Source organism: Antechinus flavipes, chromosome 6 (assembly GCF_016432865.1).
Source record: "Antechinus flavipes isolate AdamAnt ecotype Samford, QLD, Australia chromosome 6, AdamAnt_v2, whole genome shotgun sequence".
Taxonomy (NCBI): Eukaryota; Metazoa; Chordata; class Mammalia; order Dasyuromorphia; family Dasyuridae; genus Antechinus; species Antechinus flavipes.
In genome coordinates, this window is record NC_067403.1 from 70,497,517 (window position 1) to 70,525,389 (window position 27,873).

Consider the following 27,873-nt stretch of genomic DNA (forward strand, 5'->3'; position numbering starts at 1 on the left):
TATTAGGAAATTTCCCCCAAATCTAGCCTAAATTGATATCTTTGTGACTTCTACCACTGTTTTCACTTCTTTCCTTTAGGGTCATATGCTTCCATATGACAGATATTTGAGAATGACTTTAATGTTCTCTTTTTTCTCCCCCTTTCTTTAAGTCTTATCTAGTTCAATCCTCTTCTTGGGCAGCTGGGTGGTCCAGTGTACAGAGCCTCTGGGGTCAGGAACACCTGAGTTCACCTGTATGTTTAGACACTTACTAGTTATGTGATTTCAGTTGTTAAATGCAAATAATAATAACACCTCTGTGAAGATCAAATGAGATAATAATTGTAAAGCAATTAGGATAGGACCTGGCATATGGTAAATACTATATAAATTATTATTATTTTACAGAGGTTAAATTGAAAGCCAGATAGATGAAGATGACCCGCTTAAGGTTACAAGGAAATAAACAATAGGGTTGAGATTTACAGCCATTTTTTCTGATTTTATCCTGGTGCTCTTTTCATTGTACTACACTGTCTCTCTTGATACTGAGCTGAGTGTTGTTTCTGTTCAGTCATTTCTCAGTTGTATCTGGCTCTTCATGATCCCTTTTGGGATTTTCTTGGTGAAAAGACTAGAGCATTTTGCCACTTCCTTCTTCAGCTCATTTTGCAAATGTAGAAACTGAGGCACGTAGGTTTAAATGTCTTGCCTAGGAACACACAACTAGGAAGTGTTTGAGGCTGGATTTGAACTCATGAGGAAGAATCTTTCTAGTGCTAAGCCCAGTGCTTTATGCATTATTGTACCACTGAGATGATGGAAATATTTAGTACTAAAGATTACAGAAGAACATAGCCTCTGATGTCCTGTGGATTACAGAGAAATCAGAAATCAGGGTCATAAATTTGGGAATTATAAAAACCATACAAGGTAGAAGTTATTAGCCTAACTCACCTATTTTAAAGATGAGAAAGCACAAGACAGGTTCAATAATTTGCCAATGGTCACTGAGAGTTAAGTGGCAGATGGGAAATTGTAGCCAGGATCCCCTGCCTCCAGAAGCACTGGCCATTTTTTTGTATCACAATGTTCCTCAAGAAGTCATCTTGAATGAATGATTCCTCCAGGTACATGAATATTAAATAAAAACACTTAATTTCCACCCCCCTTTTTGTTGAAGAAATTTCAGTTAAATGACTTGCTCAGGGCCATATAGCTAGCAAGTGTTAAGTGCTTAAGGCCAAATTTGAACTCAACTTCTCCTGTCTATAACACCCCCTGAATAATAAACAGACCTTCATTATGTTTTTGGGGAAATCCCCAGTTGGTTGTGGGAGAACTGAGAATGGTTTTGTTTCATCTTATTTCATTTATTTCCATCTGTTACTAGTCACTACAGAAGTTTTGTTAACTCTAGGGATTAAATATTATGCCGTGGGTGATGCAAGATATAGAAAGAAAGATTCCTATGTGATAAAATAAAACTTATAGCTAAACTTTAGTTTACTGTAAGTAACTTCCCCCAGGATAGAAATGGTAGAAAATATAGTAAGTGGCAGAGTAGGTGAGAAGAGATTCAAAGTACAAAGGGAGAAAATAATTCATGAAATTGAAAATAGACCAAGAATGACATATATGTGTTTGAGATGGCTATGTAAAGGAAGTGAGAATTTTGATTGGAGGCCCAGAATGGAAACTGATTTTATTTCAAGGGGATGATGTAGTTGAAACTTTGAATCATATAGCTAATGAGCTACTTTATGCCACTTGTATTTAGAAATGGTTTTTAGAAAAAAAATTACCCTACATAGTTGGTATCAAAAATATTAATAAATGTGGACTTTCTCCCATTTTTGAGCTTTTTGGGGTATGAATACAAGAATGAATGAAAAGGCATTTATTAATTATTTACCATATATCAAGCATTGGATTAAATCTTGGGAATATAAATGCAAAAGTGAGATCCTTCTTCTCCTAAGGAGTTTAGCTTCTGATTTAATAAGGGGAGACCACAACTGAAGCAGAGTGGTCTCCAAGGAAGGACTTTCTGCTTTTGGAAGTCACAGAGATAATGGTTGTTCTTCCATAAGCACAGGTAATGTTCATTTGATTACAATTGTCAAAATGAGGCTTGAAAAGGGGAGGAGTGAATGTGAATAGATCAACATAGCAAAAAAGGACCAAAGTGAACAAATATAATTCCAGAGACTTGGAGCTGAGTGACTTGGTCCATCCTGCACAAAATTTCTGAACATCTGGTTCAGAAATTGGACAGTGACAGTTGGGTAGAAAGTGGTTAGAATGAATACATATGGCCCCAGGATGCTACCATCCACCTCTTCAATCTCCTATTTGTCACTTTGGTCTTCCTCTCTTCCTACTTTCTTCCTCTTCTTCTCCATACAAAGCTTTGCTCCAAAGTGCTCTTAAACTGTGGGTTGTGACCCCATATGGAGTATGTAACTGAATGTAGGGTCATGAAAAATTTGTAAATAATAAAAAAATTATTTTGTTATTTTTATTGTACTATTACATGCTGCAGTATCAAATAGTCTACCAAGATTTAATTCTTTATGTAAAAATAAACAAGCAACCTAACTTATTAATATGCAAATTTCCTTTCATCTTTAATAAATGGCAAAATTATATATGTACATATACCAAAGAATTATTTTAAAATAAATTTCTTTATGATTTATTATTAGTAAATATTTGATGTATGTACTTATTTTATATATCTTTATACTTGAAGTCATATAAAAATTTCTCAGGCAAAAAAGGGTCACAAGTGAAAAAAGTTTAAGTAACCTTACTTTTGAGGATGAGAGCAGAAATGTACAGGTAAATCATAATTTAATGTAAGGGGAGCAATCATATACTTTTCTTTCTTTCTCAATGTCATTAATTGATGGAGCCATCAGTTAGTATTACCTTATTCAAATACTGTTATAATTGGTTCTCATAAAGAAGGACCCCTGCTCTAGGGTTACTCTTCCAACCCAAGAGAAGTGCATTTTTGAGACTAGGCTCCTCGCCTTGTGCTGTCCTACTAAGGTGTCAGGGTATTAGAAATAATTTCAGACTAATTATGAGGTAGGGATGACTCTAAGGTAAAGAGGGAGCCACTTTGGGGGCAGATGCAGCAGTGCTCCACCCATCATTTGCCATATCAAGGGATCTAGTCTACTTCAGAACCTTCCCTTCTGCCCCCCATCTTCCCACTGTCCCTATCTGAGCTGTCATGGTATAGACCAAGTTCATAGATCTTGTTTTAAAAATCCTTTGATAATTATATTTCAACAGTATTGACTTCTTCTTTGATCTCATCCTATGATACAATCCCTCTTCTTCCATTTTTCTTTTCCCCATTTGTACATGCACAAAATCTGAATGCATTTAATTTTCTTCATTTAAAAACTTTCCTCTGAGAAAGAATTCAGAGACTTCACCAATCTTCCCAAATGGATCCATGAGACAAAAAACAAACAAACAAACAAACAAAAAAAACCAGTTAAGAACCCCTGGACTAGAATGTAGATATCGCATGATATAATTGCAATTTTAGATTGAGGACAGATTTAGGATCAAGTTTGTATGGAAGATAAAAAGCTGCAGTTTAATTGCTGCAAAAATACAAGGCACAGACTCCTTTTGCTTATAAGAACTGATTATCTGGTTTGTAAAGATCCATGTTCTCCCTACCTTTCCTTCTAATCAGTTCTCTGCTTATCCACAGCATCCACAATCATGATCAAAAAAACAATACTGAACTCCTGACAAAGTTTACATTATTTATAAATACCTATATGGTCTCTTCTTCCTTCCTTTTATCACCCATAGATGGGCATTGAGAATTTAGGAACAAATTATTGTGATGAAACTGAATGTGAATGAGAGATAGACGAGGCAGATGGACAGGAGGATCATGGTCATGATAAAAGAGAGCATAATTTTCCAATTTGGGATCTATTCTTAAAATAGATTTTATTATCTTAAAAATAACCATGTATTTCATATAAAAATGCCAGAACATCTCTCTTACAACATGGTACTTATTTATTAAGAATTGGTGTGGGCTCATCACTTGAAAAAAATTCTGAAATGCGTGACGCTACTTTGGGACTTAAAAGATTAAATCCACGTTTAAGTGATTCTGAAACAACGATTGTTATAGATTTATCTGTAAATAACAACAAGCCATACGTATATAAAAGGTTGAGTCCTCAAATATGAAAAAGTAAGGAAATATCTAGAATACAAGGAGACTGGGAGAATTCCCAGTCTCCTTCTATTCTCTCCTGATTTCATGGGTTTCCTTCCATGCCAAGAATATATCTCTGATTTCTGAAGTGCTTTTAAGACCTACATCAGGTACAACTCCTCTTCCTCCCCTCTAGGTTTCCATTAGCTAATGTGATTTCTCTATCCTCAAAATTTCCCTTTGGATCTGTCCAGCACAGTGTAGTGGAAAGAAAGGTGAATCTGGAGCCAGAGATGCGATGTTTTGGAATTTTGCCTCTGGAGCTTATTATCTGTGTGATAATAGGAAAGTCCCTTACACTCCCTGTCTCTCCATTTCCTCAGATAAAATATACCTGTAGGACTTCTCAACATTGTTGTGAGGCTCAAATGTGTGGAAAAAACTTTAAAGTGCTATATGAACAGTAGTAACTTGTCTTATCTGGTATTTACTTATTTGGGGGTGCCATTTTTAACTTATTTTTTTAATACCTGAAAGTTAAATGAAAGTGAACTATTCATGGGATCAATTGAATCTCATAACATAGGTACATTTTTTGTAGCATATTTTTACAAAAATGAACTTTTTTGCTCTTATGTTTTATTTCCTTTTATGATACAAAAGAAAAAAAAACCTAACAACTCTTATTAATGACCAACAAAGGGAAGGTAGAGATTTTAAATTCACTTTACATCCCCTAATTTGTCTATGGCACCATAGTGAATAGAATGCCTGGTCTGGAGTCAGGAAGACTCATTTTCCTTAATTTAAATCTGGCCTCAGACATTTACTAGCTATAGGACCCAGGCAAGCTGCTTAATCCTGTTTGTCTCAGTTTCTGCATCTATAAAATGAATTAGAGAAGAAAATGGCAAAACACTCTAGAATCTTTGCCAAGAAAATCTCAAATGGGATCATGAAGACTTGGACGTGGCTGATATAATTAAACAACAACAAAACAAGGAAAGTGACTTACTCAGGATTACCCAATGACATATAACAACTAACTGTCAGTGTTTGTGTCTGGTGCATCTCACTGGAACCTGGGTGAATCTGACTGTCTTCTGTGGTCATGGGGAGTAAAAGATTTTTTTATTTTTGTGAAAAACCCCTGTTCAGGGAAATTAGCTTTTTTTGGAGGGGAGGATTCTGTGGTATCATTTATAGAAATAATTTTATACCAAAGGGTATTAGTATCCTGAAAGAGTCCATGCTGGGCTCCAAGTGAGTGAGTCATTTCCAATGGGCAATTTCTTCATAATAGTCACTTATTTATAATGGCTCCATGTGGATTTCAGAAGATTCAAACCAGGAATGGTCTTAGGCCATTTAGTTCAGCTCTCTGTTCTCCATCTCTTGCCAGAACTAAGTTCCTTGAGGGTGGAGTGGGGGGGATAGTTTTGACTTTATTTTTGTGTCTGTAATATAGAATCCTGCATATATCTGATAGTAAGTACAGTAAGGCAGCCTGGAGGCACTTAGTCTTCCAAGTCATATCCTACCATGAGCATACACTGTCTGAGCAACATTGACTAAGCCAAGTCCCAGCTCTCCTTGCAGACTATAAATTCCAGAGCACATCTGAACTAGGAGAGATAGGTCTTCAAATGCAACTTTTGTACATCAAGTGAAATTATAGGTCTGGATTAAAAATTATTAATAAAATAATTTGAATTTCATAGGTGAGAAACTAAGGCTCATGTGTGTTAAATGGCTTTTCCAAGATGAAATAGATTTAAATGATAGAACTGGGAAGTGACTAGAACCAAGAGGACGTTGTACACAGTAACAACAAGATTATACGATGATCAATTCTGATGGACGTGGCTCTTTTCAAGAGTGAGGTGATTCAGGCCAGTGCCAATGATCTTGTGATGGAGAGAGCCATCTGCACCCAAAGAGAGGATTATGGGAACTGAGTGTGCACCACAACATAGTATTTTCATTTTTTTATTGTTTATTTGCATTTTATTTTCTTTCTCATTTTTTTTCCTTTTTGATTCGATTTTTCTTGTGAAGCATGATAATTGTGGAAACATATAGAGAAGAATTGTACATGTTTAACATATATTGGATTATTTGCCATCTAGGGGTGAAGATAGGGGGAAAGGAGGGAGAAAAAAATTTGAAATACAAGGTTTTGTAGAGGTGACTATTGAAAACTATCTGTGCACATTATTTGAAAATAACAAGCTTAAAAAAGAATATAAAAATGAACAAATAAAATAGGACTATTTAGGGAGAAAAAAATAGAACTGGGATGAAAATTGAGGTCCTCTGACTCTTGATTCCTTTTTCTTTCTTCCACTATATAACCTCTCCCTTCTGCAGTCAGTGGTGGATGCTGGTATCATGATGCTGCACATTCTGGGTTAATTTTCTTTGTGAGCAGGATTTACATTGCCATATAAAACATCATCATGTATTAGCATGCTAGCGTTTTGTCTCAGGTGAAAAGGTTAATAGAAGTAGTAGAGCAACTGGACGTTTAAATGGATCTCAGGATGCTGCCACTGGAATGTCCTTAGAGACTTGTTTCTTATTTTATGAAATGTGGTCTAAAGTGGCCATCAGACCCAAGAAGATCCTCCAAGGGCGCAGGGATAGGAGATCACAGGTGAGTTCCTAAACAATTAACTCCTACAATTAAGCAAACATAAAACCAAAGCAGGAATAGGAATCAAAATTTCACAATATCAAAATAGTTGGCTCAGCTGAGCCATTTTTATCTATCCATCATTGAATCCCTAAAACAGGAACCTCCAGATGAAATGTGCCTCCTGATATTGTCTCCAATTCAGAGAGATGTCTTCGATTAGCATGACAAAGCATTATTTCCCATTCTTCCACAGAATTATTCACACAATCTTCTTTTCAGGTGGTTTTGGGAGGATGATTTTAATGGTTTCTCTGTAGCAAAATTGGGGAGGGAAGATAAAAACAAACATAAAATATCAGCACACAAAACCAAACAAAACAGGATGAGACTTAGTGGTTTAAAGGGCCTAGTGTAGTTGTCAAAAGAATAACAAATATCCAGGCGATCTCTTTTTCTATAGAACATTTCCCAAGGATATAATTCCTAGTTACTTCTTATAATTATTCAGCCCTGTTTTATGGAAAACTTAATTTTCATAAATGTTTTAATAAACTATAAATTACTCTGAATAAAAGCTTGATTAATTGATGGACAAACTAAGACTAAGGGAGTATCAGTCATATGGGTCTAGAATAGAACCCAAATGTCTGATACTGTGTGCATCGAGATAAGCACCAGCCCACAAAACCAAATCAAATCCAGAAAGTAAAAATTAAAAAGATAGCTTGGAGGCACCCTGAATGGAGTGCTGGGTCTGGGGATAGGAAAACTTATGTTCTTGAGTTCAAATATGGTTTCAGACACTTATTAGCTGTGTGATCCTGAGAAAGTCACAAATGCCTCAGTTTCTTTATCTGTAAAATGAACTGGAGAAGGAAATGGCAAACCACTCCAGTGTCTTTGCTAAGAAAATCCCAAAAGGGGTCATGAAGAGTTGGAAAGATGACTGAACAACTCAGAATAATGACTGAAGAGCAACAAACAATCACTCTGTGAGATTAATGAAAACAATGTATTTAGCAATTTTGTACATACTTCCCCTTCTTTATGCTCCTTCTAATTTTCTGATTTTCATAGTAATATGTGTCTAGTGGGAGAAGGGGCATATGTACTTCTTGGAGGCAAATGGTAATGTTTTCTTGAATTTGTAACATGTGATACATAATGTAATGGAGGAGGAAAATGGCAAGAGGGAGAGGGTGACATTGAAATTCCAGCCAGTACCTCAGCAAATGTTGTGGATCTGCTGGAAGGTTTTGGCCAAATGCATCTACACTTGTTGAGATGCTGTGTTGTTTTTGTTTTATAAGCTAGACTCTATCCCCCAAGGTCAATTAGTCTTAAAAGCATAGGACTGAGATGGAGGTGAAGAACATTTTCTCACTTTTTATGCCTGCGATCAAGGTCAGATGCTTCTGATCTTAAAATGGACATTTCCTGGCCATCAAAAAACTTCAATAAGTCAGAGTACAGGTTTGTTTATTGTTCTTTTGGGAGAGCATAGAGTAAATAAAAGGGACTAGTGCTCAACCACTTTTTTTCTGTCTCAAAAAGACTTTTAAGAAGAGCTTGAGTCCTTGTTCTTCAAGTTAAATGAATTTTTCTGTAAATGAAAACAGAAAAACTTTAATGCTATGACTCTTCAGAAGCCCCATAGAAGACAGGGGGAAAAATGAGATTGGGGTGTTGACTCTTTCCCCCTGATCAGTTGCCATTATATTTGTAGAATTTAAGGGGGAAAAATTCTTTTTTGTGTAGTTCTTTCCTTCTCCACATCTAATGGTGATGACTTCTGGGCTTGCTAAGGCCTTGGTGCCAGATGATTTTTATTGACACTTGGATGTTAAAGGGGTCTTTGATGCTAGAACAGATGAAATCTTGCCCCTCTTCTCCCCACAAATCACACCTACTCTCTATTAACTCTTTTTTGTTGTTGCTGTAAAGGATTTTATTTGTAATAGAATCCTATGTGCTGAAAATGCTACAATGTGGAAAAAAGACTAGGGAAGAGTTTTAAGTGGAACTTCAGAAATAAGCTGACATCAATTCCAGAAACAATTACATATTTGAATATAATATGAACTATTAAAATCTCTTAATTAAACTAAAATAATATCTAATCATTTTGGCTATACAAGAATATAATGATTGAAAATGTTTTATATGAGAATAAAAACCAAGAATGGAAGAATTGAATGCTTATTTGAAAATAAGGTACACTACATATATTATACAAAATATCTCCTTCTTTAGTAAATATTTTCTCATTTATCACGTAGTACCACTTCTGAAATGCATAATCTCTCTTTATTCAAATTCTAGACATACTTAACTAGGAACATCAATTTTAGTATTTTAGGATGTATTCAAATGTAGCCATGAACTAAAAAGATAGCCTATGAGGACAGAACCCATTAGAAATGGAGTTTCTGCTACCATCTTAACCTATAAGATCATCAACTCTGAATATAATTAGCATTTTTGTCACCATCTACCATTAAAAATCCTTGCACTTGCACTTTAGAATCTAGTCACCAGTATTTAAATTTAAATTTGTATAATTAATTCTCTGCTACTTGAAAAGTAGGAAGCAGAAACTTAACCTTCATGTTCTTGACTCTATACATAGGAGACACCTTGACTGAAGTTTTAAATTTGTTCTTTGTAATCCTGAAGGTTAAAGTAATGTTTATTTTTTACTAAGTAAAAGCCTTATTACACTGATGTAATTATTAATCCTGTTACGTATAGGCTGTGTTTCTTAATATCAGCAATACTCTTTATATAGCCACCATATACAAAGAAGACATGATTTGACTATCAATAAAATTAAATCCATAAACCATTAAAATGCTTTATGCCAGACTCTTACCAGGAATTCCACTTATTAAATTCATAAAGATTATTTTGACTTTTTTTTGTTCAATTCTAGTTTTTTTTTGGGGGGGGTGTTGGAGAAGAGGAATGGGTGTTGGTAAAAAAAATTTTGCCATGATCTTATTTTTAATACATAAGTAATAATTTTATTAATGTAATGAGTGAAAAATAAATTTCAAAGGAAGCTTTCTTAGCTAGATGATGTACAGAGTTATACAAGGTAGTGACTTGTCCAAGATCACAAGATGCAAAATAAATTTCAATTCTGATTAAAGTTATCTGCTTTGTAATAAACTTTAGAATCCTCAACATATTATATGAAAAAAAATTATTAACTGAACTACAAGTATTAAATATTGAAAAAGTTAACAGTTAGTTGTAATTTATTTTATTTAACAATTTAGAAAGTCTGGAGCAGCCATTGCCAATTCCACTTCAATTTCAGTTGTAACTGGGAATCCAGGAACCTCTGTAGAGTTCTTTAGCATAGTAAACCATGGAGGTAAAATAAAATATATGCATATTTTTGATTGGACATGTGATTGGACATGTAATTCTCTAAAATTAACCCATTGGTTTCATTTTCAACAAAACAACCTGGACCATTTAACATGGCTTTTATTATTCTTGATGTTAAAATATTCCCCCTTTTTATAATAAATTCATGATTATTAGAAGATGTAGATTTCACATGCATAACATCTGGGCCCTCACACCTGCCATATGCTTTCTCTTCTCCATTATTTCTTCATGAAATTATATTTTATTGTTAACAAAACACGTTGTTAGTTCTGCAGTAGGTGCAGTTTGGTCCCCACTCACTGCTCCTTTTGGAGCCATTCCCCTGCTCCCTTCCCAGCCTCAATTAATTCTTGACCTTTCTTTGAAATGGAAATGGATGGACAAGAATTACCTCATAGGAGCAGAGGTCATTATTGTTATTATTTTAAATAAGAGAATTTCCAAATACACAAAAACTTTGCTCTCAATTCTGTTATTACCAAAATAATTGAAAAGGAAGACATTTGGGAAGGAGTGTATTTTCTTTTTTTTATGGAATCCTAAAATGAGACCTGGAAGGGACCTCTGAGATCATTTATTCTGAGTGCCTCATCTTTTCAGATGAAAAAACTGAAGCCTGAAGAGGTCAAGTGACTTTTCCAGTGTCTCACAGCTAAGAAGTGTCATAGGTAAAGCTCAAACCTAAGTACTCCTAAGTCCGAATCTACCACAGCATGCTAGTAAGTCTCTATGAGCTACTTCCAATCACCTAGTCATGTCAAAAGGGGAGAAAAACAGATTTCATAGAAACTTTGTTCCAACTATCATCTTATGTAAGTTTAAAAGTTCTAGTTTTACCGTTGTCAGCCGGCGAACAAGGACTGATCCAAAGAGGATGACTCCGATGATACCAGCTATTACAGCAAAAACTATCACAGTGATCACTTAGAGAAAGGGAGAGATCAATTAATGGCAATAGGATGAAATAAACACCTAGGTTACAGACATCCAGAAAATGGGTTTAATACATCTAATGATATAATTAAGCTACTTTGAAAAGCTGAATTCAAATTAATTCTATTAATTTGGGAGATTTTTCATGCGAAAAACTCATTCCATTTTTATCTATGAATTCATAGAGGGTTTTTAGGGAGTTTCTAGAGGTTTCATGACCAGCCTATGGTCATGAAGATTGTAAAAAGGAGAGATAGGATTCAAATCCCTATCCTTCTGATCCCAAGCCTAACACTTTATTACTATTCCATGCTGACTCTCTAAATTTTAAAGTTTTGGGCACTTATAACTTATTATTATTGTTGTTATTAATGACCATATGAGGTAGATATGGGGTCACCTGAATAAATCTATTAGATAAAGGGTTAGTTATTTCACCTTTTCATAGAGACTCAGACCATGTCTATATAAAGCATGAGGCAACCCTATGAAACCATATATATATATATGAGTATATCTTTAAAAGAAATAATTAGCAATTATCCACTGAAAGCTGATTGTGAAGGCAATGGAATTGAGCCATGAGTAAAGTAAATTGACAATGGGATTTCCAAAAGTGATATCCATTATCTGAATAAGACAATATAGGCAGGACTCAGCTTTATAATTGCTTAGATCTAGCCACCTAGAAGATCTCACTTGTTTTATAAATTCAGAGTCAGGAGGCACTAAAAACAATTTTCATCTTAAAGGATGCAAAAAAGATTGTCACAAAAGGATGTTTTCTTTGATCTTCAGATTACTTGAGAGATGAATAAGGCAGGGGTTCCCAAGGTAAAGCAGGAAAAATTTAAGCTTATGGATTTTAGGATATGAGTTCCATGTCATCGGGGATGGATATATGAATTTTAAAAACCCAACCAATTCCTCTGCAACTTTCCTTTAAAATTAGATTTTAATAATTTTGATTTTGATAATTTCTCACTTCCTGTTATTTTTAAATCCAGGGTCCATTTCAACAATTTTTCTTTGCAAAACTCGAAATAAATAAAGCATTTTAAATAAACACCAAAAATTAACTGAATAACACAATGAGAAACACATGAAATCAGTACACACTACCTCCCTGAGAGTTAATGAATGACACCAGTTATTTCCATAGCTGTGACTCATTCCTAGACTCAGCCCCCTCGCCCCCCAATTTCCTTTATAATTACTTATACTTATTTTGTATGGATCTGGACTTGTGTTTTCATTTTTTATGGAAATTCCTTCCATCCCTGCTGGTGGGCAACTCCTCTATAGCCTATATCCTTAAAGTTACCAGAGGGCATTGGGTAATTAAGTGATTTGTTCATGATCATATAATGAATATGTATTATAGAGCCTCCTAAGTTCAAGCCAAGACTTTTATCCATTAAACTATAATGTTTCTCACTGTTTTTTTTTTGTTGTTGTTGTTGAATTTTCAAAATGTATTTTATTTTGAAGTTAAGATAAAAAAATAATTATTTCTATAACAGTAGAATAGGGGGAAAAGATGATTGTACATGAAATTGCAAATCTATTATTTACAATTTTCCATTCCTTTTAAATATATAATAAAGTTATGTAACTTTTTTTTATTCCTCCCTCCAATCATAGAGATGACTATAATAATGAATAATAGGAGTGAAGAATTTAATAAATAATTACTTTTATTTGGAATTGCACCAACATTTTTGGTTCCTAAGACCAATGGATGACTATTATCCTTTAAAAGTGAGAAAGCCATGGGTTTTAAGCATGGGATCAAGAGTTAGCAGTTCTTATAATTTTCTTGGGCATACAAGGAGATTTAAACTCCTAAATTTAGATTCACAATCTAATGTTTTAGACATAAATGTGTATGTTTGTGTGTAAAATTGTTCTATACCTACTTCTGCTTTTAATTTTTTTCTTTGGATACAAATAGCATCTTCTTTCAGATGTTTTTTATAGTCAATTTGGGCATTTACAATAGTTAAATTCTCATTAATATCAACACAGATATTATCACGGTTTTATAAATGAGAACATTTCATAGAGATTAAGTATCGTACTTGAGATCAAACAGTAGAACAAATGGAAGAGCTGGAAATGAAGCCCAGTTCTCTCCCTTCCAGTGCTTTAAGAATGACCCTATACTTTTTTTTTTTTTAACCAAATTTGAAATTGATTCAATATTTATTATCTCTTCTAAAAAATGATGAAAGTGGAATGATTAAGGGAGATAATGGGGTTTGGACTTGTGATGTGATTAATGAGAACACCAAATAGAAAATCTTGTTCTATTAATACAGATGAGTGTCATCTCTTTTCAGGATATGTCTACATTTTAGAATTCTTAAACATACAAACCTTGTTGAAGAATCAGGGTAAGATATTTTCTAATGTCTCAGAAAAGAGTAACCATTTTTTTTTTTAATAAGGGAAGAACCATGTTACAAACTCTGGCCATTTAAAGTAATTTTACATTAAATTAAAATAAAAATAAATAAAATACAAAAAGTACATTAAAACCCTCTCATAAGAAGAAAAATGGGGACCTCTGTTGGCAAATAAGGAGATTTACATGCAATTTTTGTCCATGGATGTTTTCAACCTACCTGGTCCAGAGAGTTTGTGGATTATGCGGCCTTTGGGTCCTATTAGAAATAAAACACAGATCTATATAAGATTTAAAGTTATAAAGACGTTACTAACTGTGGCAACTATTTCAGTATATATATTATATTATATTATATATGTAATATATATATTATATATCACATATATAACATATATATTATATATCACATATATAACATATATATTATATATCATATATATAACATATATATATATATATATATATATAGAGAGAGAGAGAGAGAGAGTTTTCCTTTCAATCATCTGTGGTTTTATCATTGTGGAGAACCCTTAATACTAATGCAGATTGTACTTTGTCTATGACTCATTAGATAATTCTTATGGTGTTATTTAAGGTACTTAGAAGTTAGGCAATCTGTCTATTCAGTTCAAAAGATGATAATCAATCCTAGTTCCCCTTGCCTCATGCTTAGCTCTCTGTTTGTTATGCCAGTTGGCCTTTATATTTCTTGTAATTGTTTTTCATTCCTAATTTCTTGGTGACTATGGATTGAACAAATCTCTAAGTTAGTTGACTTTCCAAGAGAAAAGGCCAAACATATCAAAGATTTATAGTTGGAAGAGATCTTAGAGCATATTCTAAACCCTCTCCCATAGGGAAACTGAGCTCCAGAAAATTTAACTACTTGCCTGAGGTCATATAAGTCATAAGTAGCAAAGATGAGATATGTCATAGACTCAGCTTCTACTCTCAAATACCCATGAGAATATATGGAATTGATGCAGGCAGGCAACAATCTTGATAACTAAGAGCATTTAATTCAATAGACCTACTATACGTGGCAGGCTATATAGTTAGAACTGAAGATATCTAGATAAAAAATGGCAGAGTCTCTATCCTTGGAGAAATTACAATTACTAAGGAGATATCTGACAGAGTAGGCTTTAAGGAAGAGCCAGACAAAGAACCCTCAAAAAAAATCTAGACAGAGCATTCTAAGAAAATTTGATGACAGAAAGAACATCTTTTTCTGGAGGATTGGGTAAAGAATCAGGAACAGTTTCAAGTTGCTGACAGCATCCTAGCTGAGCCTCGTGGGAAAAGAAATATTTAAACAAGCTAAAACAAGGAGATTTATGGGAAGATGACCCAGGCAAATGTAAGGAAGCTGGAGAGTGAGTGTAGGACAACAAGTTCAGTAACAATAGTATACATTTATATAGATGTGCAAGCCTCTTTCCTCAGAAAGTTCCTGTGAGATAAAACATGTACATATTATTCCATTTAAATTCCAGGATGAGGAAATCGAGACTCATTGACTTCTTTAAGAGGCTTTCTTTGAGTCAAATTCTGGTTCTTTTTCTAGTATATCATACTGCTTTTCCATTTGATCCGATTGTAGAATAGAATCTGAAATGAACCTAAAATGGTACACTGGGCACCATTTGTGAAGGATTGGGCTAAGAAATTTACATTTTTGTACTAGGAGTAGTAGGGAGCCATAGAATGCTTTTGAGTGGGAGAATTCTTTTTCCATGGTAATACAGGAATTACTTTTCTTGTCACTACTACCTATGAGTATAATGTATTCAGTGAATATATCTCCATAGTTACAAGAGCAACAAAAATAAAGAATAAGTCAAACCATATTTTACTGATTCCTCTGTTGGGCTACTGGTTCTTAAATTATGGTAAGTAATGATATTCATGTGCTCAGTTGTGTGTGCTGGCCCTTGTGTGGCTGCTTGTTCTTCTGGGTCTGATGGGTCTTGGGTTGAAACATAACCTAAACAAAAGAGAGATTAGGAAGATTAGCTCCAACTTTCTTTGGAGTGGGTCCACAAGCACTCAGCATGTTTTTAATTTAGCCCTGGGGTTCCCATGAGACATGGGAACGTCCCCCCTTTTGTTCTTATCTCCTTACTCCAGGATTCTACTAGCAAGCATACAGCATTTCACTGAAAATCTAGTTTCATAACAAACTGGTAGAATTTCTTGGACTCAGGAATCAGAAAATAGCATGGCTCATTGAACACTTGGAGGAAGAAACGATGAGGAACACTCATAGATCACAGGACCACAGATAACGGAGAAGGAACAAAAATGTTTTTTTTTCCTTCATGACTTAGTTGAATCAGTTCATGTAAGTCTTCTAAAGTTTTTTGGAATTCTTTTTTGATAAACTTTTATTTAGCCAATAATGTCTCTTTAGATTCCAATTTTTTTAAAGCCATTTCCTTACTGATGGGCACCTACCTCAAAGGATCTTTCTTTTCTTTTCTTTTCTTTTTTTTTTTTTCCAGATCTCCTTTTTCAATTTGTCTGTCTTATCTTTCTACTCTTCCACGAAGTGGTCTTTCTGGGATATGTTCTTCTTGGTCAAGAGCTTCAAAGGACCTTAGAGACTTACAAATCCAACTACTTTCTTTTACAGATGAGGAAATTAAACCCCAGAGATGTTAGTTGACTTGTCTAAGTTGACTTACATTGCTAGTCAGACAGGATTTGATCCTAGAAACAGCGTTCATTCCATGTCATCTCCATGTTTTATTTGACATACTCTAATTTCAATTAACCTAGATAAGGATGTCATCCTTAGTGCATGGAGGACAAGACTCAGACTCTGGAGAGTCATAAATATTTAGAACTGGAGGTCAGGAGGGACTTAAAAAATCTTCTAGTCCCCAGGTTCTGGATCTGATTCTATATCTTATCTAACTCTGTGGCTCTGAGGAAGCTACTTTTATGGGCCTCTGTTTCTTCATTTATAATATATTTCTGTATTCTGGAGATAGCCCACTCTATCACTTTTTTCCACAGTAAACTCCCACTTTTGATATTTACAAATTGTGACCATGTACAAATCACTTTAGTTTCCTGACTCAATTTCCTCATCTGTTAAATGGAGATATTGTTTGTATTCTAACTTATGGGGTCACAGTGAAGAAAATATTTTGTAAAGTTCCGAGCACTACATAAATCTGGGTTATTATTTTTCCTCATTGATATTCTACTCAAAAATCTCATTATGTCTTGTAGGTAACACAATGTTCGGTCAAGTTTGTCCCAACAAGAAGCCAAATAGTTCTTGCTAAATTGAAAACACTTTAAGCCTGGTCATCTGAGAATCAGCCTCTCTGGAGAGAGGGGCAGCTTAGCAGTGCAGTGGATAGAGTACTGGGTTTGGAACCAAGAAATTTCATTTTCATGAGTTCAAATCTGGCCTCAGACACTTTCAAGCTGGAGAAGGAAATGGCAAACCATCATGGTATCTTTGGCAAGAAAACCCCAAATAGGGTCATAAGGAGTTGGTCATGACTGCAATGTCAACAACATCGATAAGAAGTCTGAAGAGAGAGTCTTATTCCCATAGACCTGCTTGTCTGGTGATAAAGTTGTTCTTTTAGCTAAAGCATCTGTTTGACTCCTAAAGCATGAAGGGCTTGTCATCCTAAAGCTTGAAGTATTAAAGCATTAGTGCATATATGTGATAACACACTATATGGTTATTATTAGCCATAACAAAAATTTGTGATTTCATTGACATGGGAACTTCCTTTACCCATGTAGTGCAAAAGACACATATTAATTAATAAATTGGTCTAACAGAATTATCTGAGGTACAGAGAGATTAAGTGACTACCCAGGGTCTTAAAACTAGTAAAGGTAAATAATAATGACTCAATAATAACAACAATAATGACAAAATAAAATTTTTTTGAAAAATCTTGTTTCCAAGACAAGTTCTATTTAATATAAGAGAGGTGCCCCAAATGTTGAAAACTATCTTTGTATATATTTGGAAAAATAAAATATTATTTAAAAAAGAGGGACACATCAGTGAGAATTCCTCATCTTAGAAAGCAGGCAGAAGCTTGACTAGGAAGAGGTCAGTAAGACAATGAATTTGCCATCAGGTTTTCATATGATCATAGGATCAACAATTTTGAGGTGAAAGAAACCTCAGAGATCCTGCAGTTTTATGGTATATTTCAACTTCAGCTTCCACTTGAGAAGGATACCAAAATGAATGATTTTATGGGGATGATTGGGCTTGGGAAGTAGCATTGAACTATATACCATGGAAGGCAAACCAGTTTAGTCAATTTATTATTTTTTTATTCCATTGTCATCTAAATGCACCATTTTGATAAATATTTCTAAGTGTCATTGTCCATGAACATTTTTAAACATCTTTCAAAAATCCTTGAGTTTGAGGGGAAACCTAAAGAAACCATATATTGACAAATCCTTCCCCCTCTACCTTTTTAATACCATGAAAGTTCTTTCTTTATAGCACCTGAGGCTGGATGGACATTAGTTTAGAAGTTACTGGTCTTAGCCCTTCATTTTATAGATGGAGTCACTGAGATTTAGAGAGAAATATTGACTTTCCTGAGGTCATATTGGTAATAAGTAGAAAAGACAAGATTGAAAATCAAATATTCTGATTCCAGAGTCAAGGCACCATTATATTACATTTCCATCTTTGTTGACACAGACCTTATATTGTGATAGAAATTATTAAATTGTTTTATTTTTAAACAGAAGTCCATTTAACTCTGTATCCACCATTCAGCTGTGACAGATATTCATAAATATCTTACCCCTCTTTAAATCTAATTGATTCAATATAGACTATCTTTTGATTATAAAAGTCTTAAAGACAAAGATTTAGGAAAAGAAAAGGCAGTTCAATTAACATAAATTTACTTTTTATATCATCTCATTTCATTAAAATAGTAATTGGCCTTCAATAAAACTATAGGGCAAAGTTTAATATCCTAGCAATAACATCACATCAAATGCTCAGATCGAGTTGGAAAAAATAATCTAAAACTTCACTTACCTAAAAATAGTAACAAAAGTACTATCTCTTTATACATCTTCATCTGGTGATTTTAGTCTTCAAAATCCAATGTAAGAAACCCCAAAGCCCACAAAGTGTGTTCCAAACCCACTCAAAATGACTGCTGGTGTCAGTCACCAGGAACAGACTCCTCTTGTATCTGTCCAGTCCAGACTTCAGAGGTTCTAATCAGCTATGAACATGGCCCATCAAAAAAGGCGGAGAAACCCTATTGACTGCCCAAGTTTTGAATTTCAATTTCACCAATGACAAGTGGCCCTTGGTCAGTGAACCGAGAAAGGAAATGTTCCCCACGTGGGTTGGCCCTCAACATCCAACTGTATCTGTATAAACTCCCCCAGGGAATTGAATGATGATGTGAACTTTATGTCTCTGCCCCAATCCTCTGGTTTTCAGTCTTCTTATTGTCTGGATGATCTACTCCTGTATATTCAACCCATCGATATTTTTCCTAAAAGTGATTTCATGATTTCAACTCAAGAGCTTTAATTTCTCTTCAGAAAGAACTAGGAAACATCCCAGGACGGGCTCATAGACTTAGAACTGATTTACATGCTGTTAGTTCAACTCCCCCATTTTACAGATGAGGAAATGGAAGCTAGGCGTTCAATGACTTGCTCAAGATTCCACTTTAAGGGATAGTGTGGGATTTAAATGTAGCTCTTCTGATCCCAGAAACAGTATTCTTTCTACTGTACTTTCCTCTCTCTACAACATAAATTAGTCTGTTTTCTTCTAATCATATCTAATATCTAATCATATCTAATAATTAGAAAATAGAAAAAAGAAAATTTTCTTCATCCAGTCACTTCATTTTGCTGATGAGAAAACTGGGAACAAAAGAAGAAAAAAATAATTGCTAGATAGTGGAAAATCACTATTATTGTTCTTTTTTGCAAGGTAATTGGAATTAAATGACTTGCCCAGGATCATACTGCTAGTGTCTGAGGCTGAATTTCAACTCAGATCCTCTTGATTGCTGATCTATCCACTGTACCACCTATGTGCCCTTAGACCTGGTAATTCTTAATCTGGAATACTTATTCCTTCCTAACCTTGTCCTTCCTGCTATAATGGAATGAAAACATAACTTAGGTTTTTTTTTGTTTGTTTGTTTTTGTCTTTCTAGAAGTCTAAAGTGAAAAGCAGGTGTACTTTTTTTAAAAGGAAAAAAAAAAGAGGAAACCTCTTTGCTTGAAGCTACCAGGTATCTTAACATCTGGATTTTTCACAGCAGTCTGTGCAGTTTTTGTCTGAATGGTTCTGATTCTGAGGCTGCCTTCCTCTATTACCTGGCCTCCCTCTCCAGCGTTGATGGTGTCCAAATGTTAGCCAAGATCAATTTTTTTTAGAATAAATTCAGTTCTGTGAATCATGTCTCCAGTCCAGCTATAAGAATTCCATAGGCATAATAGAGTTTTTGTAAATGCTTCTTGTTGATAAATTGCTATTCCAAGAATCTTAAGACTGTAGGGAGACTTGAAAATTTTTTTTAATTTTTAAATTAAATAATTATTAATTATTATACATAATTATTATATATAATATATAATAATATAATTATATTAATAAATATATTATAGATATACATATAATTATATTTATAAATATAATTATTATATATAAATTAAATAAAATTAAAATTAAATTAAAATTAAAAAAATTATAAAAAATTTTAAAATCATTCCTCCTTAGATCACATTGGACTCTATCTTGTTTTTACAGACCTTCCAAGAAATGAGTTATCACCTTGGCCCACAGATAGGACTGTTTGGAGGGATGGGGGAGGGGAAGGAGAAGGTTAAGAAGGTTTGTGAGACATGGTTTTTAAAAAACATTCTTTTTAATAAGTGGACTTGTTTTTATTGAAATATAAGTCAATAAACATTTATTAAGCCCTTTGCCTTTCTATAGTATATGAAGATTTATTTTGTGGTAAGTCTAGTAGCATGTGTAGCTTCCAATGGTTTCAAGGCCTCCATTCGATAGTAACAGAGGGCCCTTTCAAGAAGTCCGGTTCAACCCCTTCCTTTTATAGTGAAGAAATTGAAATCCAGAGAGCAGAGCATGTATGTAGGGGGAGGAAGCCTTGAAGTTTTCAAATCTAGTGTGTAGAAATTACTTGTTTGAGCGTTGTTTTGAAGGAGAACTAGCTTCATTTAAACATTTCTTCAAATAATTTGTTTCAGGAAATCCTGAAATAGCCATTTATTATGGTAAGTACTTTTTTCAAATTGGCAGGAGAGACGTCAAGTTCTCAACCTCTCACAGAAACCTCACAATCTAGTTTCCTAGAACCTGCATTTTTGGAAAGTGTTTAAGAGTCTGGTATTGGTGAAAATGTTTTAGGAAAAGATTCTAATTCAGAGGAAAAGATAGCTAAGTGAGATACTTTCCTTTGTAACTTATGGAGACTCATAGCTTCATTGAAGTACAATTCAATATATAATTTTTTGCCTATGGAAATTCTCATAATTGTTGACATTTGTCAAATTCAGAATAATAAGCAAAACAGATATAAAAGAAAAAGGTCTGTAGGAAATATCTTGCCATCTCTTCATATTCTAATCAGACGTTACTGGTATATAGCTATTATATATATTCCATGTATAATACATAGATTTTGAGTGTATATGTATAGATTATATTACGTGTGTATATCTACCTCTATCTCTATCTATATCTCTATATACATATACACATCCATCAGTGAAGACAATTTTGCCTTTGTATTCCCAGGGCATATAATTGCCTTGAATCCCTTGAACTTGGAATATTGAACATGGAATAACAGACTTTGAATTCAAATCATACTTTTGCCTTTTATTTCTTATTTGATTTTGGACAAATTACTTCATTTTTCTAGGTCAGTTTCCTCGTCTCGAAAGTGATGGGATTGGAGTATCCAATAGATAATCTCTAAGATTCCTTTCTGATTAAATCTCTGATCTAGGCCTTCATAGGCACTTACATGGGCCTTCATAGGACTCAGTTCTGCAGCTGAGGACCTGATCAGATGCTCCTGCCTACATGGAAACCCTGCTCTCTCTCTCTCCCTGATATCAGAAAGCAGCATGACTGAGGTCGGGACTATTGCCTGTGAGCAGATGTCCCAAATCTCACCCTTTTCTTGACAGAATACTTATCTCCCTTGAAGTAGTGCTATGGCCTAGGAAGAAAGGTTCTTCCTTTAATCAGTCCTCAGAGAATGAAGAGAGCTTTTTTTTGCCCAGCTTTGATCATCACCATTGTTCCCACCAAACACTGAGTTAAGGCAGCAACCAGCCAAGAGACCCAGATTCTAGTCCTGGCTCTCTCATTACCTAGTTGTATAATCTTAACCAAGGGGCTCCATCTCTCTGACTCTGTTTATTCACTTGTATAACAGGAGGGGAAAGAACAGACTAGAGCAGAGCTGTCCAACATGGGAGTGCTGAGGAATGGAATAAAATGTAATTGGGGATTATTTAACAAAATAAATAAAAATGCAACAGAAAATAGATAATTCTGGTACAGTAGATAGAGCACTGGGCCTGGAGTCAGGAAGACTCATCTTTCTGAGTTCAATAGTGACTTCTGTCTGCCTCAGTTTATTTCTTGGTGACCTTGAATTTGGCTCCTGGAAAAGTTTTTAAATGTATCACTAACGGGATGGTTAATGAGTATCTAGAAAAGGAAGCAGGTATTACAAAAAGCCAATATGGCTTCATATAGGTCATACCAATGCAACTACATTTCCTTTTCCCATTTATTGAATCCTTAAACATTTATTAATCACCTACAGTGCCAGAGTTAAAATTTCTCATGATTGATGGAAGAGGAATTGTCTATATTCTATTATATATGCATGTTTACGTGATGCGTAGAAGCAATCAATAAACTTTTTATTAATCTATTAAGGTATAACTAAACTGAATTTGAGTCAAAAATGTGATTTCTATATCAAGTAGGTCCCTATATTTACTCTGAAATGAACTGAATAAAATGGGTCTAAAAACATTAACGTATAGAATACATTTTCTCCAGAGTGGCCTCTAGTGGTATATTTGTATCATGAACGGATGAAAATGGCAATTTAAAAGTTTTCCTGTTTGTTTTGAAGCTTGGATTTTCTATTTCACTCAGGCTGGAAGGACAGAGGCTACCCACTGGCCTGACTCCATCACTAATAGGCACAGAAGCTTTGAGCTGTTCCATTTTTGAACGAGGTAATGTCTTTTTTTAGACTTGGGATCAATTCCCTTGGCATATTGCTATATATTGTATGGAGTCCATACAATCATCCAATTGGATTTAACCCTACTGCAGCCTAAAACTTCCAAGCTCAAGCAATCCATCAGCTTCAGCCTATCCAGTAGAAGGAAGTATAGGCTTATGCCATCATTTTAGGCAGTTTGGAGTTTTAACAATTCATATGAAACACCCAAGAAGAGTACTTAACCATCTGAATCACTTCTCTTTGTCTCTTAGTATTTCATTCTTCTGCTTCCCATCTAGGATAACTTGCCCTATAATATTTTAGCCCACTGAATGTTTCTTTTTTTAACTCTTAGAAATCCACTTTGCCCAATACCAGCATTTCTGGTCAGCATTTCTCTCCTTTTCCATCACACTCTGTGATTGGACAGTGCCTCGCTTCTCCCATCATTTCTACTTTATCTGATAATGCTTTCTTAAAATGAGGATCAGATCCACAATGACTTGCTCTTATTATGTTGATTCTTATTTGATTTCTTTTATTATTTTTCAGTATTTTAAGGAATGAAATTATGATTGAAATTTCAAGAATATCTTGGCTGTTTTGTACCTGGAAAAGATAGATCCAGCAGAAGTACAGATAAACTGAAATTCCCCCATCCCTACTGTGCTAAATGTATGTTGCAGACTTGGGTCTGTTTCACAATCCATCTATTCTCCCTTTTGTTCAGGTGGTTCTATAATTTTTCTTCTTTACATAATACATATGTCACTTGTTGGCTTGGAAGGTTCCCATGGGCAATTTTTCTTCTTTACTCTCCATAGCTTAACAAAAATGGAAGTCAGGAAAATAAGGACCCTAAAAACATTTAAAAAAATGTTAAAGATAGAATGGCACAATGGATAGAGTATTGGTCTTATAGTCAGGAAGACTCATCTTCCTAAATTCAAATCTGACCTCAGACAATTACTAGCTTTGTGACCCTGAACAAGTCATTTAAATCTGCCTTAGTTTTCTCATCTGTAAAATCAATTAGAGAAGGAAGTGGCAAATTCCAGTATCTTTGCCAAGAAAACACCCAATATGATTACAAAGAGTCAGACATGATTGAAAAATAGTTTGACAACAAACAACAAAGATAGAAGTAAAACGAGTTTTCAAAAAGAAAAATGTTGACCTAATTTTTCAATGTTTTGGAAAAGAAATCCTAGGTTTTCTTTTCCATTTTTCTTCTTCCCTTCCTATAGAGTGCAATTTTATTGAACGAAGAGTTAGGCTTTTTTTTTTTAATTTAAAAGTTAACTTTGAAATAAACCTGAATGAATTCAAGGTTTGAGAACAAAAAACCAAAAAACCCCAGCGTGGACTATTCAGAGAAACTGAGTTCAAATTCAGTCAGCATTTTTCAAACACCTACTATGTATGAGGGTAGCTAAGTGGCAGGATGGATAGAGTCCTGAGCCTGGAGTCAGGAACACTCATTTTCCCAAGTTCAACTCTTGTTTCATTTACTTTATTATCTGTGTGACTTAGCAAGACACTTAATCCTGTTTGTCTCAGTTTCCTCCTCTGTAAAATAAACTGAATAAGGAAATGGCAAATCATTCCAGTAATTCTGCCAAAAAACCCCAAATGGGGTCGTGAAAAGTTTGGACATGACTAATTATCTAATTATGAAGGGTACACATCCTGTTTGGGAAGCTCTACCAAGGCTGCCCTTTTAAGTGGTATTTTGTTTTCTTGTTCCTTTATTCTCCCATTCTGTGTTCCTTCCACAAATTTTTCAACCACTCCAAAAAACTAACCCTTTGTAATAGACAGATATTTAATACTGTGTGTGCATGTCAATAATGGATAAAGTAATATAATGCAAATATAAAGTAAACCTCTTCTTGATACCAAAGGAGAAATGTCTTCAGTAACAAACTCCTCCCTTTTTCTAGGCAAAGGGATGAGATCTTTTGTTTCTAGTGAAATAAGGAGAACTGAATCAGGATTAATTGTAGAAGGGTCTTGTATAGAAATACACCCTGTACAAAATACAAGAAGGGAAAACCAAGAACAGGACTTTGGCAAATCCATTCATTTCAATTTCAGAATGCTTTGAAGAAGAGAGTCCATTCTGAGGTTCCCTCTTCTTTCTTTCCCCCAAGTTCTTCTCCTTCCTAGAGGATTCTGTAGCATATTTTAATAAAAATCCATTTTCATGACAAATATGAAGATATTAATAAACTAGGGACAGAACCCTCCTACTGAACTTGGAGGAATAAACCATCTACACAAGCAATGAAAAACTCTGGTCTTTTTCTGGGATCCTTAGAAAAGGAGCCACAAATTTTTTCTCTTCTCTTAATCTAAGTGATTTTTTTTTCTTTCTCCAGTTCCCTTCCATTCTCCATCTCTCCCACCACAATGGTCACAATATTTCAAAGAAAAGCACATTTCTCAAAATATTTATAGCAGGTCTCCTTGTGGCAGCAAAGAACTAGAAATTGTGGGGATGTCTGTTAATTGTGAAATGACCAAAGTATATAATTAGATGGAATATTACTGCATTGTAGAAATGATGAACAAAATGATTTTAGAAAAAAGATTTGCAAAAATAATGAAGAGCAATATGAATAGAGCAAAGAGAACTTTGTATACAGTAACAGTAATATTAATTCAATTTGTATAAATATAATATATAACATACATATATGTGTATATATATATTTTGTTTGCTATACACAGAAATTCAGGTACTATTAACTTCATTTTATGGATAAGGATATAGATCTCTAAGACATCCTTCCTTCCTCTCTCCTTCCCTCCCTCCCTCCTTCATTTCCTTCCTTCCTTCCTTCCTTCCTTCCTTCCTTCCTTCCTTCCTTCCTTCCTTCCTTCCTTCCTTCCTTCCTTCCTTCCTTCCTTCCTTCCTTCTTTCCTTCCCTCTCTCTTTCTCTTCTTTCATTCTCCTCCCTTCTTTCCTCCTTCCCTCCCTCCCTACTTCCTATTTTCCTTTGAAGAAACATGGTTATGTTTTTAGGCACCAGGGATATCAGAGCCAACAGAAAGGAAGAGGTTTAGGATTAGAGAATGAGGAAAATAATGGAGCCAATAGGATGGAGAAGATGCAAAGGATAAGATCAAGAATTGCTGTAGAGAGAAATTTGTTAAAGTAGGATCACCTTTTCATGTGAAACAGGAGTTAAGGAGAAGATAGTGGAGGAATTATCTGAAGAATATGAGAAGTGTACATGGGAGAATGGGGAGCATTCAGTGAATGTCCTTTTTGTGAAGTATAAAGTAAGTCCTTCAGCTCTTAGGGTGATAGGAGAGGGCACTGTGGGAGACTTGAAGAGGGATCACTTGCAAAGTATATTCCAGTGAGCTTGAATTTTTTTCCTGGCAAAATTTTAAAACATGCAACTAATGGGACAGTTAATGAAAAGGAAGCAGGTATTATAAAGAGCTAGCATTACTTCATATAGGTTATCCCAATGTAACCATATATTTTTCCCTCTTTATTGAATTCATCAAACATTTATTAATCACCTACTATACCAGAACTGAAGTTTCTCATGACTGATGGAAGAGGAATTGTCTAAGTTTATGAGTTGTGGGGGGCGGAAAAGAGAATGGATTTGGTGATTGCCTCTGTTCTGAAATGGAAGTTCTACAGGATTTCTTTTTCCACTTGTGACCCCTTTTGCTTGAGAAATTTTTATGTGACCCCAAATATATAGGTATATAAAGTAAGTAAATAAATCAAAGATTTACTGATAATAAATCATAATTTTGTTATGTGGTCCCATTTGAGTGTCATTAACCCTAGTACAAGAAGTTTTGTACTAGAAGTTCTCAACTTTCTTCTTTCTCCAAGTCTTCTTAATTTTGTAATTGAGTTTTGTGCTTTATAATTACCAGTTAGGACCACAAGGCAGCCAGGCAGATTGGCAACGCAACTGTCAGGATTTGTGAGACCCTAATTATAAGCACTCCTACTGCTCTTCTTTTAAAACTATCTCCCTCTCAAGTTCTGGCAGCTTCACGCTTTCTGTTTAATGTAATTTTCTGTCTTTCACATCTGCTACTCCTAATTTTCCAGGAAAGAGTATTCCCAAAAATGGACCATGCCTTCCAAAAGGGGAGGTGAGAGGAACAAATCAAAGGGACCACATGACTTCTGGAAAGTCACAACACAAGTTGGGGATAGAACCAAAATTGTTCATTTCCAAACTCCTCTTGAAATAGAACTCTGCTAGGATATACCAGAGTGCTCTCTTTCCAAACGCACAAGCAGAGGTGCCCCCAGACCTGCTCTCTCTCCTTGTAAGTAAAACTTAGAACTGTAGGCAGAATTTCAGGCTGTAACACTGAAGGTAAAACCCAAACCGGTGAACAACACTATTTCAGGAAATAGGAGAACCAATCTGCAATAATGAGCTTTGCCAAAAACAAAAAACAAGAAACAACCTGAGAATGATAGTTGTGAGGTGGAAATTGGATTCATGTGTCCTCAAAATGTGTCTGATTTGATTGTAAAATTTTCTTTTCTATTTATTTGTTTTTTCCACATACCTTGCACAATAACCAGTGCAAAGTTTCAAATGGTTCTTTTTTCCTTCCTTCCTCCCTCCCTCCTTCTCTACTTCCCTCCCTTCTTTTTCTTTCTTTCTTTCTTTCTTTCTTTCTTTCTTTCTTTCTTTCTTTCTTTCTTTCTTTCTTTCTTTCTTTCTTTCTTTCTTTCTTTCTTTCTTTCTTTCTTTCTTTTTTTTCCCTTTCTTTCTGTCTTTCTTTCTGTCTGTCTTTCTGTCTGTCTGTCTGTCTTTCTGTCTTCTTTTTCTTTTTGATGAGGCAGTTGGGGTTAAGTGACTTCCCCAGGGTCACACAGGTAGGAAGTGTTAAGTGTCTGAGGCCATATTTGACCTCAGGTCCTCCTGACTTAACTCCAGTCCTCCTGACCAAATGGTTTTGATGGTAGCAATTGTTTTTTTTTTTAATTTAATTTTATTTAATAATAACTTTGTATTGACAGAATCCATGCCAAGATAAT

General features: G+C 34.7%; 1 protein-coding gene and 1 pseudogene across 3 annotated transcripts in view; both read right to left on the reverse strand.

The window, feature by feature from the left end:
- Positions 1-6,170: 6,170 nt before the first annotated feature.
- GYPA (glycophorin A (MNS blood group)) overlaps positions 6,171-27,873 on the reverse strand; it is a 48,391-nt gene continuing 26,688 nt past the window's right edge. For all 3 annotated transcript variants that reach the window (XM_051967261.1, XM_051967260.1, XM_051967259.1), the window contains 4 exons: positions 15,413-15,553; positions 13,784-13,822; positions 11,061-11,146; positions 6,171-7,135 (listed from right to left, as the gene is read on the reverse strand). In XM_051967261.1, coding sequence (XP_051823221.1) covers positions 7,124-7,135; positions 11,061-11,146; positions 13,784-13,822; positions 15,413-15,553 — 278 coding nt within the window. In that variant the 3' untranslated portion in view covers positions 6,171-7,123. The remainder of the gene's footprint in view (positions 7,136-11,060; positions 11,147-13,783; positions 13,823-15,412; positions 15,554-27,873) is intronic.
- On the reverse strand, positions 9,822-11,054 carry LOC127541924 (elongin-C-like; annotated as a pseudogene).